At 48.0% G+C, this 14,531-nt stretch overlaps 1 protein-coding gene across 1 annotated transcript in view; it reads left to right on the forward strand.

Annotated features, from left to right (window-relative positions):
• The window catches only part of PIK3CA (phosphatidylinositol-4,5-bisphosphate 3-kinase catalytic subunit alpha), an 83,246-nt gene extending 69,811 nt beyond the window's left edge, over positions 1-13,435 (forward strand). Inside the window, 3 exon segments of the mRNA XM_030215780.1 lie at positions 10,592-10,709; positions 11,431-11,582; positions 12,750-13,435. Coding sequence (XP_030071640.1) covers positions 10,592-10,709; positions 11,431-11,582; positions 12,750-13,020 — 541 coding nt within the window. The 3' untranslated portion in view covers positions 13,021-13,435.
• The last annotated feature ends 1,096 nt before the right edge of the window (positions 13,436-14,531 follow it).

The following is a 14,531-nucleotide window of genomic DNA, read 5'->3' on the forward strand; positions in this document are numbered from 1 at the left end:
GCCTTCTTACCCCAGCCAGCTTCCTTCTTGGGAACACCCAGTTCTACCAGGCTTTCATCTTTTTTGATGTCATATTGTGCCTGCCTGTGCTTCTTTATACACAAATAACTGGGTCAACAAATATGTTGTGGGAAATAACCTTTTTTATTCTTTCCAGCCCAATGGAAGTTAGAAAGAATTATACAAAAGGAGACAAGAATGTCAGCAAACTAACTTGCTGAAAATTTTAGATTGAGATGAAACTTGGCATGGTTGGGGGAGGGAGGGAAAAGGTAAAAAGCACATCATTTGAAAATGAGCCAAATCAGAGTAGGGCCAGTGCATTTCTGTGGAGAATGAGTCCCAGCTTCTGTACCTTTAGAAATCTGCATACAGCAAAAAATAGTTAGGAAATTCCTCCTTTCAAACGGCCTCTCCCTGTTCTCTAGTCTCCTAACCCCTCAAAACTGCCCCAACTCCAATAACTACTCCTACAAGTGTGCTCCCCCCCCCCCCCCCCCCCCCCCCAAGTTATATTTATTTATTTATTTATTTTTAATTAATTCTACTGTGAAAACTACTGAATATTGGTTGCTGAGTATACTACTAGCTAATATCATTGCAGAGTTGCCAGATGGTGAAAATTTTTTTCCAGGCCAACTCACGCCTAGAAGTAGCCTTGTTAGGGTTACTTTTGGGCATGAGTTGGGGGTCTGTCCCAGTCTCCCTCCTCACCCACCTCACTCTTCTATTGGTCAAATTTGGAGCCAGACTGAGGCTTGGTACATCTCAAGCCTCATTCTGGCTCCAAATTTGAGCCAGGAGGAGGATGATCAGAGACGGAGCTGGAACCAACCAACATGGGCCGTATAGATGCCCAAAACGTTGCAATCTGCGACTGTTGAAAAGTGGCCAACTTAAAAAAGCCACCCAATTCTGCAGGAGAACCGCGGCATTGGCAACTCTGGTTACCATGGGCGGGGCAGATTAAAGTACATGCAAACTATCCACATAGTTTGGGCCCAAAGTTTAAGGGAACCCTATTAGATGTGCTCACAACTCAGGCGTTATGATTGCCAACTGTCAGGGGGGAGGAGAGGGAAGAAGGGGGGGGAAGGTTCAGGATTCAACAGAAAATTGCATGTCCAGAAAGTAGAAGGATGGCTAATGTCTGGGTATTTTTCCTCTTTTAAACCCTCTGTCTGCAGTTCCCTAATTATCCCTCATTTGTGAATGAGCCTGTCCTGCCTGCTTCCAGTGTAATTAGCAGCAGAGGCTGTGGATGTGGTCTATTATAGCCAATGGGAAGGATGTGGGGGTGGGGGTGGAGTGCTGGAAGACTGCTCTAGTCATAGTAAGGGAGGAGGAAGTGAGCTGGGGGAAGTTCTGTTCTGTAGAAGTAAAGTTTCTGTATTTGATGGGGTGGACGAGAAATGAATGCTCTCCCTCCCCCCCCCCAAAAAAAAAAAAAAAAAACCCCAATGCATGTATACGGAAGAAGCAGTTCCAACTGCTGCAGTGTACATAACTAATTCATTGTAACAATGATTCTCCGAGGACAAGCAGGCTGCTTGTTCTCACGACTGGGTTGACGTCCGCGGCAGCCCCCACCAACCGGAAGAAGCTTCGCGGGACGGTCGGCACGCAGGCCACGCCCACCGCGCATGCGCGGCCGCCTTCCCGCCCGTGCGCGACCGCTCCCGCCAGTTACTTTTTTTCCGCGACTGAGAGAGTGGTGCGTTTGCCTCTCTCTCTGTTCAGCCGCCGGATTTTCGACCGCGTTTACGCGGATCGTCGCTTGGATCCCGTTCGGTTCCTCTGATTTTCTTTGTATTGTTTTAAAAAAAAAAAAAAAAAGAAATTTTTTGCGCGTGTGGAGCACGCGCTCCCCTTTTTCCCTCGCTTTCTAGCGAGGACGCCACGTTGCGGCCTAGTGGCCGCTCGGTCGGTTGATTTTTTCGTGGTGTGATTTTAGCCACCATTGCCGACTTTGACTTCGCCGACGCGATTTTTCCGTCGATGTCCTCGAAGGTCCCGAGTGGATTTAAAAAGTGTGGTCGCTGCGGCCGGCCGATCTCGCAGACCGACACCCACGCTTGGTGCCTCCAGTGCCTCGGGCCGGAGCACAATCTCAAGTCGTGCGCTTTGTGTCTCGGTCTCCGGAAACGGACTCAGGTTGCGAGGCAAGTTCTGCGGGACCGTCTTTTTGGAACTTGCGCCGGCCCCTCGACGTCGACCTCGACGGCATCGGTATCGAAGGCCGGTTCTTCGGTACCGGTATCGATGCCCGAGACATCGGCACCGATGGCAGCGACCCCAGGAGAACAGGTCCCGTCGGCCCGCCGGTCCGCCGGTGAGAGTGGGGTTGAGAGGCCGCGTGGGCAGTCGGCCCCGGTCACTCCCTCAACTTGTGAGCCACGGGACCGAACCCTGTCGGACCCGGTACCTCGAGACCGAGGGGGATCGACCTCCTCCTCCTCCATGCCCTCCGGCGCCGGTGACGTGCACCGGAAAAAAGATAAGAAGCGCCGTCACCGGGAGCCCTCGGTGCACCCTGAAGAGGAGTCGACGCCGAAGCATCATCGCAGAGAGGAGAGATCTCCGTCGGTGGTGGAGGTACCGACGCGTCGGGGTTCCGGCACCTCGGTGCCGTCTCCTGGCCCCCAGCAGCTTCTGGCACCGACACCCTTACCGGCCCCACCGCCTTTCCCGGCAGCGGGCCTGGACGAGTGCCTCAGAGCCATCCTTCCGGGGATCCTGGAAGGGCTGATGCGCCAGGCTGTGCCGGCGTCGGGGGTGCTTGCGCCCCCGGCGCCGATGACTGTGGCGCCGGCGAGCTCTAGCCCGGCGCCGGGGCTGTCGACACCGCCGCCGCTTGCGGTGCCGGTCTCGACCGCCACGCAGGTGGAGTCGACGTCGATGGAGGGAGCTCCGTCCCCGCCGGCGCGGGAGTCCACCGCTCGACGACACCGAGACCTTGGTGCCTCGACGTCGAGCCGGGCCCGGTACCGGACTCAGCTACATGAGCTAATGTCCGATACCGAGGATGAGGACTCGTGGGGGGAAGAGGAGGACCCGAGATATTTCTCCTCAGAGGAGTCTACGGGCCTTCCCTCGGACCCCACGCCGTCACCGGAGAGGAAGCTCTCACCTCCTGAGAGTCTCTCCTTTGCCTCCTTTGTGCGGGATATGTCTATAAGCATTCCCTCTCCCGTGGTCTCTGTGGAAGAGCCGAGGGCCGAGATGCTCGAGGTCCTCGACTATCCATCACCACCTAGAGAGTCCTCCACGGTACCGCTGCACAATGTCCTGAAGGAGACGCTGCTTCGGAACTGGGTGCGACCACTAACTAACCCCACCATTCCCAAGAAAGCAGAGTCCCAGTACAGGATCCACTCTGACCCAGAGCTCATGCGGCCCCAGTTGCCCCATGACTCAGCGGTCGTGGATTCTGCTCTCAAGAGGGCACGGAGTTCGAGGGATACCGCCTCGGCGCCCCCGGGGCGGGAGTCTCGCACTCTGGACTCATTTGGGAGGAAGGCCTACCAATCCTCCATGCTCGTGACCCGCATCCAATCTTACCTGCTCTATATGAGCATCCACATGCGGACCAATGTGCAACAGCTGGCGGACCTGGTCGATAAGCTCCCGCCGGAGCAGTCCAGGCCTTATCAGGAGGTGGTCAGGCAGCTGAAGGCGTGCAGAAAGTTCCTGTCCAGGGGGATTTTTGACACCTGTGACGTGGCATCTCGTGCTGCGGCCCAAGGTATAGTGATGCGCAGGCTCTCATGGCTGCGTGCCTCTGACCTGGACAACCGCACCCAGCAGAGACTGGCTGACGTCCCTTGCCGGGGGGATAATATTTTTGGCGAGAAGGTCGAGCAGATGGTTGACCAACTGCATCAGCGGGAAACCGCTCTCGACAAGCTCTCCCACCGGGCGCCTTCAGCACCCGCCCCCGCGGGCGGGCGTTTTTCCCGGGCTCGGCAGGCTGCACCCTATTCTTTTGCGAAGCGTAGGTACAACCAGCCGGCCCGAAGGCCTCGTCAGGCACAGGGACAGCCCCAGCGCGCTCGTTCCCGTCAACAGCGTGCGCCTAAGCAGCCCCCTGCGCCTCCACAGCAAAAGCCGGGGACGGGCTTTTGACTGGATCCATGGGAACATAGCCGCCCTACAAGTGTCCGTACCGGACGACCTGCCGGTCGGAGGGAGGTTAAAATTCTTTCACCAAAGGTGGCCTCTCATAACCTCCGACCAGTGGGTTCTCCAAATAGTGCGGTACGGATACGCCCTGAATTTGGCCTCCCTGCCTCCAAATTGTCCTCCGGGAGCTCAGTCTTTCAGCTCCCATCACAAGCAGGTACTTGCAGAGGAACTCTCCGCCCTTCTCAGCGCCAATGCGGTCGAGCCCGTACCACCCGGGCAGGAAGGGCAGGGATTCTATTCCAGGTACTTCCTTGTGGAAAAGAAAACAGGGGGGATGTGTCCCATCCTAGACCTGAGAGGCCTGAACAAATTCCTGGTCAAAGAAAAGTTCAGGATGCTTTCCTTGGGCACCCTTCTGCCAATGATTCAGAAAAACGATTGGCTATGTTCCCTGGATTTAAAGGACGCATACACTCACATCCCGATACTGCCAGCTCACAGACAGTATCTCAGATTCCGCCTGGGCGCACGGCACTTTCAGTATTGTGTGCTGCCCTTTGGGCTCGCCTCTGCCCCACGAGTGTTTACAAAGTGCCTCGTGGTGGTAGCGGCCTACCTACGCAAGCTGGGAGTGCACGTGTTCCCATATCTCGACGATTGGCTGGTCAAGAACACCTCGGAGGCCGGAGCCCTCCGGTCCATGCAGTGCACTATTCAACTTCTGGAGCTGCTGGGGTTTGTGATAAATTACCCAAAGTCCCATCTCCAGCCAACTCAGTCTCTGGAATTCATAGGAGCGCTGCTGAATTCCCAGACGGCTCAGGCCTACCTTCCCGAAGCGAGGGCCACCAATCTCTTGGCCCTGGCTTCGCAGACCAGAGCGTCTCAGCAGATCACAGCTCGGCAGATGTTGAGACTTCTGGGTCATATGGCCTCCACAGTTCATGTGACTCCCATGGCTCGTCTTCACATGAGATCTGCTCAATGGACCCTAGCTTCCCAGTGGTTCCAAGCCACCGGGAATCTAGAGGATGTCATCCGCCTCTCCACCAGTTGCCGCACTTCACTGCTCTGGTGGACCATACGGACCAATTTGACCCTGGGACGTCCATTCCAAATTCCGCAGCCCACGAAAGTGCTGACGACGGATGCATCTCGCCTGGGGTGGGGAGCCCATGTCGATGGGCTTCACACCCAGGGTCTGTGGTCCCTCCAGGAAAAGGATCTGCAGATCAACCTCCTGGAGCTCCGAGCGATCTGGAACGCACTGAAGGCTTTCAGAGATCGGCTGTCCTGCCAAATTATCCAAATTCGGACAGACAATCAGGTTGCAATGTATTACGTCAACAAGCAGGGGGGCACCGGATCTCGCCCCCTGTGTCAGGAAGCCGTCGGTATGTGGCGTTGGGCGTGTCGGTTCGGCATGCTTCTCCAAGCCACGTACCTGGCAGGCGTAAACAACAGTCTGGCCGACAGACTGAGCAGAGTCATGCAACCGCACGAGTGGTCGCTCCATTCCAGAGTGGTACGCAAGATCTTCCGAGAGTGGGGCACCCCCTCGGTGGATCTTTTCGCCTCTCAGACCAACCACAAGCTGCCTCTGTTCTGTTCCAGACTTCAGACACACGGCAGGCTAGCGTCAGATGCCTTTCTCCTTCATTGGGGGACCGGCCTCCTGTATGCTTATCCTCCCATACCTTTGGTGGGGAAGACCTTACTGAAGCTCAAGCAAGACCGCGGCACCATGATTCTGATAGCGCCCTTTTGGCCCCGTCAGATCTGGTTCCCTCTTCTTCTGGAGTTGTCCTCCGAAGAACCGTGGAGATTGGAGTGTTTTCCGACTCTCATTTCGCAGAACGACGGAGCGTTGCTGCACCCCAACCTTCAATCCCTGGCTCTCACGGCCTGGATGTTGAGGGCGTAGACTTCGCTGCGTTGGGTCTGTCTGAGGGTGTCTCCCGGGTCTTGCTTGCCTCTAGGAAGGATTCCACTAAAAAGAGTTACTTTTTCAAGTGGAGGAGGTTTGTCGTTTGGTGTGAGAGCAGGGCCCTAGAACCTCGTTCTTGCCCTGCACAGAACCTGCTTGAATACCTTCTGCACTTATCAGAGTCTGGCCTCAAGACCAACTCAGTAAGGAATCACCTTAGTGCGATTAGTGCTTACCATTATCGTGTGGAAGGTAAAGCCATCTCTGGAGAGCCTTTAGTCGTTCGATTCATGAGAGGCTTGCTTTTGTCAAAGCCCCCTATCAAGCCTCCTACTGTGTCATGGGATCTCAACGTCGTCCTCACCCAGCTGATGAAACCTCCTTTTGAGCCACTGAATACCTGCCATCTGAAGTACTTGACCTGGAAGGTCATTTTCTTGGTGGCAGTTACTTCAGCTCTTAGGGTCAGTGAGCTTCAAGCCCTAGTAGCTCATGCTCCATATACTAAATTTCATCACAACAGAGTAGTGCTCCGCACTCACCCAAAGTTCCTGCCGAAGGTGGTGTCGGAGTTCCATCTTAACCAGTCAATTGTCTTGCCAACATTCTTCCCCAGGCCGCATACCCGCCCTGCTGAACGTCAGTTGCACACATTGGACTGCAAGAGAGCATTGGCCTTCTACTTGGAGCGGACACAGCCCAACAGACAGTCCGCCCAATTGTTTATTTCTTTCGACCCTAACAGGCTAGGGGTCGCTGTCGGGAAACGCACCATCTCCAATTGGCTAGCAGATTGCATTTCCTTCACTTACGCCCAGGCTGGGCTGACTCTTGAGGGTCATGTCACGGCTCATAGTGTCAGAGCCATGGCAGCGTCGGTGGCCCACTTGAAGTCAGCCACTATTGAGGAGATCTGCAAGGCTGCGACGTGGTCATCTGTCCACACATTCACATCTCATTACTGCCTCCAGCAGGATACCCGACGCGACAGTCGGTTCGGGCAGTCGGTGCTGCAGAATCTGTTTGGGGTGTAAATCCAACTCCACCCTCCAGGACCCGAATTTATTCTGGTCAGGCTGCACTCTCAGTTAGTTGTTCTTCGTAGGTCAATTTCTGTTGTACCCTCGCCGTTGCGAGGTTCAATTGACCTGGGTTATTGTTTTGAGTGAGCCTGAGAGCTAGGGATACCCCAGTCGTGAGAAAAAGCAGCCTGCTTGTCCTCGGAGAAAGGGTATGATACATACCTGTAGCAGTTGTTCTCCGAGGACAGCAGGCTGATTGTTCTCACCTACCCTCCCTCCTCCCCTTTGGAGTTGTGTGTTTCATATTTTATTGCTTGTCATTCAACTGGCGGGAGCGGTCGCGCACGGGCGGGAAGGCGGCCGCGCATGCGCGGTGGGCGTGGCCTGCGTGCCGACCGTCCCGCGAAGCTTCTTCCGGTTGGTGGGGGCTGCCGCGGACGTCAACCCAGTCGTGAGAACAATCAGCCTGCTGTCCTCGGAGAACAACTGCTACAGGTATGTATCATACCCTTTAAGGAATTGCACCTTTCAGATCTCCTCTATTACCTATTCTCCTAATCAGATACACAAAAAGCCAACACAGGTAATACATGCACATAAAACAGATAAATTATATAGCAGATACATACCTCCCACATGTACAAAACACACACAGAGGCAACACTGATACAAACATAAATCTGTAAACGCACACATGCAGAAGGGTTGGAAAGAATTCTATAAGCTACACTCGGCATGCTTTCACCACTTGTACTGGACTGTCACCTTCAATTTGACTGATCCTCACTTTCTAATCTTTAAGTGGGTTAACAGCAACCACAATAACTTTGTGTCTACATTAGATGAGGAAACCAGTGTCTTCCAGTAACTTGGCTTTCCATCATATTAGATATGGGGGGACATGCATAATAGAAACATTTACATGCCTTTAGGGTACCAAAAGGGAATCCTTTTAAGTGGAATAACATTCTAAAACAAGAGATCGTGACGTATAATTCAAAGGGGTATACTCAGTAGTACAATAAAACAAGGGTGTAACAAAACTTCCTTATGATGAAAAAAACAGTATGGGCTGTTAATCCTAAACAGGTAATTTAATACTCCAGAGAACTGAAAAACAGCCAAACACAATCCAAAGGGTTGTGTGGAATGAATGTAAAGACATGAGGAAAGTGGGAAATACCCTCAGAAACCAAGGCTTCTGCCAAGGTCTAATCAACAAGACACTATTATCTATAAAAGACTTTGTGCCCGTGATCAAGTTTCTTTCATAGGGTAAATATTCCCTACTCCACTCATTCAAAAATGCCCATATAGGAGCATCATGCAAAATTGCCCATAATTGAGCACAATTTTTTTATACAAAAAAGCCCATAATAGAGCACAAATATTAAAGAGAACTGAGTAACAAAAATTGTTCAAGCTACAGCATGGAATGCATCAACTTAGCTTAATAAATGCTGGCTTGACAACAGTTGAAATTGTGGAGTTGTCAAGCCAGCATTTATTAAGCTAAGTTGATGCATGCCATGCTGTGGCTTGAATGAGTGGAGTAGGGAATATTTACCTCATGAAAGAAACTTGATCACGGGCACAAAGTCTTTTATAGATAATAGTGTCTTGTTGATTAGACCTTGGCAGAAGCCTTGGTTTCTGAGGGTATTTCCCACTTTCCTCATGTCTTTACATTCATTCCACACAACCCTTTGGATTGTGTTTGGCTGTTTTTCAGTTCTCTGGTGTAACAAAGCTTCCACAGTGAGTCAAAAGAAAACCAAAAGAAGTGGAAGTAAAATGTTCCAAGAAGAACTGGACAAAAAGATGAATACCAAAAGTGGGCTACAAACTGACAATGATCTGGTCAAGACTCCGGAAATATTCACTTCCGGTAGTCATCTTAAGCCTGGCATTCTGCATAGCTACATCTTGTCAGTACCTGTTTTGATTGATCCCCGAGGAAGGCTTTATGCTGAAACACAGCTCTGGTTGGGTCAGGATTATTTATGCCTGTGGTGGGTCAAGACTGTAAATCTATTTGATCAATCACTGAAGAATAAAGAGTTTTCAGAAGCTTGGACTTTTTGTCTGATTCTTCTTGGAACATTTTGTGTGTACTCAGTAGTAACATGTAGATATTTCTTTACAGAGAGGGTGGTGAATGTACATCGTAGTGCTCCAGCATTGGTGGTGGGGACAGAAACAGTAACAAAAGTTGAGGAGGCATTGAATAAAAAACAAAAGATCTTTAATTGTAAAAAAGTCAAGAGAGCAACTAGGATTTATGACATAACAGTAAATTGGGCAGACATTAATTTTGGCGGTTCTTATCTATTATCATCTGTTTCTGTTAGTCCTACATCCTTTTGTTTTTTCCTTTTTGCTTTGTACATTTGTTATTTTTATATTTTTATCTCTTTTTCACAGATTGTAGAGTGTACTTAACTGGTGTTTTATCAGTAAACTAATGTTGAACCTAACCTAGCAACAGATTTGTCCTTCAAGCATTTTTTTCTAATCTGTTTGCAGTAAACTACAAAATTAAGTGGGATACAGCAAAGTTTTTACTTTTCTGGTATAGAGCACTTCACACATTTTCACAGTATTCCTGACTTACTCAGTGGACCACCAGTGCCAGACAAATGTTTCCAGTCACTAGAATCGTAGCTTCCAGAAAGCCTTCAACATATCTGTTGCGCATGAGATTAGCTCCTTATATCTTTAGGTCTCACTGGTTCATTGGTTTTTAGCATATATAATATCTCAGGCCGTACAAATTTGAGCTGTCTTGCATTGCCTTATATAAACCAATACGGATATAAAAACCAGAGGGTCGATATTCAAGAGTTGTCTGTTAATTTTGGCAGTCAACGAAACAGCCCTTTGCTGTTGCATTTTGAGGGCCAGGTACCGGTTATGTTCAAACCGGACAACTTGTCATCCAGTTAAAATTTAACTAGTTAACTTTAGGAATGATGAAAGGCTTGTTGGGGAGAAGGGCATGGCCACAAATTAATAAGGTAGCACAGATATTCAGCGCTATCCATTTAAAAGTTGGAAGGGACATATTGCAGGTTTAAGTTTAACTTTTCACCTTTATTTGGTATACCACATATAATTAAAAACATCTAGGCAGTTTACAGTTTAAGCTAACGGGTTTGGGTGTAAAGAGGGAGAAGGAAACAAAAGGGAGTTGTCATAAGCGAGAGGGTGTGAGGCAGTGATGAAGTGATTTAACTTAGTCCTAAGGCCTAAAGGAGAGCAGGTTGTGAGAAGATGCACAAAGACAGATGTATAGGGCACAGCCTTTGTCTTAAATCTGATTCTATTGAGTGCCTAAGGTAAAGATGCATGATTAACATTAGGCTACGATATTCAGCAGCACCAGTTTAAGATAACCAGATCTATTGTCCAGTTGGGCCATTGAATTATTGCCCTCTAGGTTTTCTTTTGCAGGGGGGGGGGGTTGAAGCTGCAAATCCACAAGTGAAGCCACTAAGGATAATTTTGTCCTGACCAGGTACGATGCAGCCATTGATCTGTTTACGCGCTCTTGTGCTGGCTATTGTGTTGCCACCTTCATATTGGGCATTGGTGATCGACACAACAGTAACATCATGGTGAAAGATGATGGACAAGTAAGACTTTCCCTTCTTTTGAATTTACTGCCAGGCTTAAAAATACACTTAAAAAAAGTTTACCTGTAATAAATGTTGTACATTTTCTTCTGTGTTTTTATAAAGCATTTTCTATATATAAAGGATGTGTGCACCAAAAATGGCAGTTATGAAATTTCATGCAGATATGTACACGGAAGATGTAAGCACACCGAAAGATAGCACCTACTTTTACACAGACTGGGGGGCTTAGTTTTGGCAGAGAAGGGGAAAAGTTGTTTTGTAAGCATGTATTTTATAATATACTAGTAAAACATGCCCGTTTCTGGCGCAAATGAAACGTTTTCCTCCCTAACCCCTTCCCCCCCTTCTCCCCCCCCCCCCCCCCCCCCCCCCCCCCCAGAATAGGTGTAAATTTATGTGTAATTGAGGACACCTCTGAGAGCCTATTTTGTAAAGACACATGAGAGCACCTATGCTGCCTTTATAAAAGTAAGTGTTTGGGTGGTGGTTGGTTTTTGTTTTTTAATTCATTTTAGGTGCCCTATTAAAATTGCCTCATAAATTACAAAGGCACAAAAATATATTTTAAAGACTAACTAAAATGGGGAAATAGAGCCAAGAAACAAACAAGATGATAGTTTGAAAAAGCTAAGTAACATTGTAGTTTTTTAAATGAAACCCAGCCTGACCTTCAGCACTCAAAAGTAATTATGTGTAAATATGTGTGTTTATTATAAAGCTGTTTCACATAGACTTCGGGCACTTTTTGGATCACAAGAAGAAGAAGTTTGGCTATAAACGAGAACGTGTGCCCTTTGTCTTAACACAAGATTTCCTGATAGTCATTAGTAAAGGAACCCAGGAATGCACCAAGACAAGGGACTTTGAGAGGTAAGCAAGCAGAAAGGTTTTAGGACCAGTTGAGCGTTGTGTGGATCAAGAAAGATAAGAATGTTTTGGTTTGCTTTTTCACCTTGTATGCTTTATCAACCTGCAAATTGTAATTTATGGAGTAAGAGATGATTTTAAGTACTGCCATCTCACAAAATAGTAAATGTACCTGTTATCAGACAGTTGTTAATTTTGTTTCCCAGCGCCTTATAGAAACTCTGTACCCCTTGCTCCTTCTCCTGTCCTTTGAATATCTTTTGTCATCCTTGTTTTCAAGCTTCTTCCTATACCCTTCTCCCTGCCCCACCCTCTTGTACCTGTTCTCTCCATTTCTGCACTTTTCTCCATTCCCTTCTGCATCCTTCTAGGGACTGGTGTAATATTTTCAGTGATGCCCTTTTATATGTTCCGTGCCTGGTAAAAGGGGTGTTGCACTGTATGAGTACCAGTACCTTTTCCTACAAAAAATAAAAAGCACTGCTTATGCCACTGATTGAGATCTGTTGGAAGCAACATGTTGAACTGGACACTGGCCAGTTGATTATATATGTCTTTACTAGCCGTTGAGCCCGTAAAAACGGGCTAGTAAAAGAAGGGGGGGGGGTTGAAAGTCGCCACCCCTCCACCCGGGCCGGGTACCTGGCTTCACTATTCAAACCGCCGGAACGCCGCACACAGCTCATCTGAGCTGCCGTCGGCCTTCCTTCTTCTCTGCGTGTGTTCCGCCCTCGTGTGACATAACGTCGGCGAGGGCGGGACACAGGTAAGGAAGGCCAACGGCAGCTCAGATGAGCTGTGTGCTGCGTTCCGGCGGTTTGAATAGTGAAGCCAGGTACCTGGGCCGGGTGGGGGGAGTGCTAGCGGCAACCCTGGGGGAGGGGGGGAGCGGTGGCGACGGTGGTTCCCTCACTTGCAGGTGCGCAGGTTCCCTCTCTGTCACGCCCCCGTCGTCACGTATTGAGGCGGGGGCGGGACAGAGAGGGTCTCTACTGCGCATTTGCGAGTGAGTACGCCTCTTGCCATTTATATGTTTGATGGTATTGAAATGTCCTTCCTGTTCTTTGCCTGTCTTTCTATTCATTATAAATAAATGAAAACACCAAACTTAGTCTGTACATATGATGAACAAATGTTCTAAATTGATGATTTTTTATTTAATTTTTTAAGGTTCCAAGAAATGTGTTATAAGGCCTACTTAGCCATTCGTCAGCATGCCAATCTCTTCATTAATCTTTTCTCCATGATGCTTGGTTCAGGAATGCCGGAACTGCAGTCTTTTGATGATATTGCATATATACGAAAGACCCTTGCGTTAGACAAAACAGAGCAGGAAGCTTTAGAGTACTTCATGAAGCAGATGAACGATGCCCACCATGGTGGCTGGACAACTAAAATGGACTGGATCTTCCACACAATAAAACAACATGCTTTGAACTAAAATGGGAGCCTAGACAGTGAAGGATAAACTGATGACCCATTCTATGGGTGCCACACTGCACTGTTATGCCAGACAGCAAGTAAAGCCCTGGTTGCATAGGAATTGCACAGACCAAGAGCAGCATTAAGAGTACATCAGCAGTCAATGGAAATATTAAGGCCATCATAACAAAAATAATGTATCACAACAGGGTTTGATGATGCTAATGCTGAAAATGACGAGATTTAAGCTTTAGCCATCTGCCGATTCATAGGCTCTGCCTTACTGCCCAATACAAAGGCAAGTTTTTGACATCTATTAAGTATTAATGATGGTTTCTGACTATTGATAAGATGAAAGTACTTCGGGGATCAGAAAGATTAAGCTCTCGTTTGCCATGTAAAAGGCCATTAAATTGGGAAATGCATTATACAAACAGAGAGCACTTTTTCCTCCTAATGTTTAGTGAAAACATCCCCAACAGCAGCCGTTTCGTGAAGTAAGAATGCGTAGAAATATGAAGAGCACTTGCAGCTTAATTTGTTTTGGATGTAGTTTGAACTACATTGATCGTGATCGTGCCATTGAAAAGCCTGTCCTCCCTGGTGGTGATTCACAGTAACAGGAAATGCCTTTGTTCATTATGTCCATTGGAAGGAATATGGCATGTCAAACAGTATTCCTTATGAGTCCACAATAACAGGGTTCCATGGTGTATAACTTTGTTTGCTAAGGCCAGATATTTTAAAATTTTGTTCTTGGTTGCTAATGTATCAGCCGTATATTTAAGTGTAGCAGGACCGACAAAATGTGAAACTGTGGATGTTGGGATACAAAAGGGATGAAAAGCAGGAAATCTTCAGTTTTTGGTTTTTGTTTTTTTTTGCCTTAACGTAAGCGCTGGAGATGATATAAGTTGAATTACACTTGCATTCAAAGTAATTGTATGCACATTTTGATTCAGCACATGTTGCCACGTGGTTCCCCCTCCCCCATATCACATTTCATATTTTGTTAAAAGCAAAACTATCATCAAAGCATCAAAACCAAGTTACTCAGTCATAAAATGCAGATGAATCTCCAGGTCTGCTCTTCAGTGAGGTTATATGGAAACACTAAAATTAATGAAACTCCATTCTGTCACATAGGGCAGTATAGTTGTATCTTAAGAAATCAAATATTCTGGTGCATGTTTTTTTGAGATTAGAGGGTTGTTCGTCCAGGTGGAATCCACGGTGTGTATACATTCATGACTGGACAGTTACATTTTTTTTGTCTAAATCTGTCGTGTTAGGGCTAGATCACTAAAGTACACTATTGCTTTAGCACTCACTGTTAGTAAATATGTCCCATTGCAGCAAATGAGACCTGCAATTAATACTTGTTACTAGATGTTAGTGCACGGTAATGCTGTAGTGTTTTTTTAGTAAATCTAGCCCTTCTGTTTTGAAGAGATCCATTTGGATGAGGTTTTCTTGTCAGTATTTGTAGCTAACCAAGAATCTCAAAAACCAGGCAAAGTTTGCATGTAT

The sequence above is a fragment of the Microcaecilia unicolor genome, chromosome 10, assembly GCF_901765095.1.
Source record: "Microcaecilia unicolor chromosome 10, aMicUni1.1, whole genome shotgun sequence".
Lineage (NCBI taxonomy): Eukaryota > Metazoa > Chordata > Amphibia > Gymnophiona > Siphonopidae > Microcaecilia > Microcaecilia unicolor.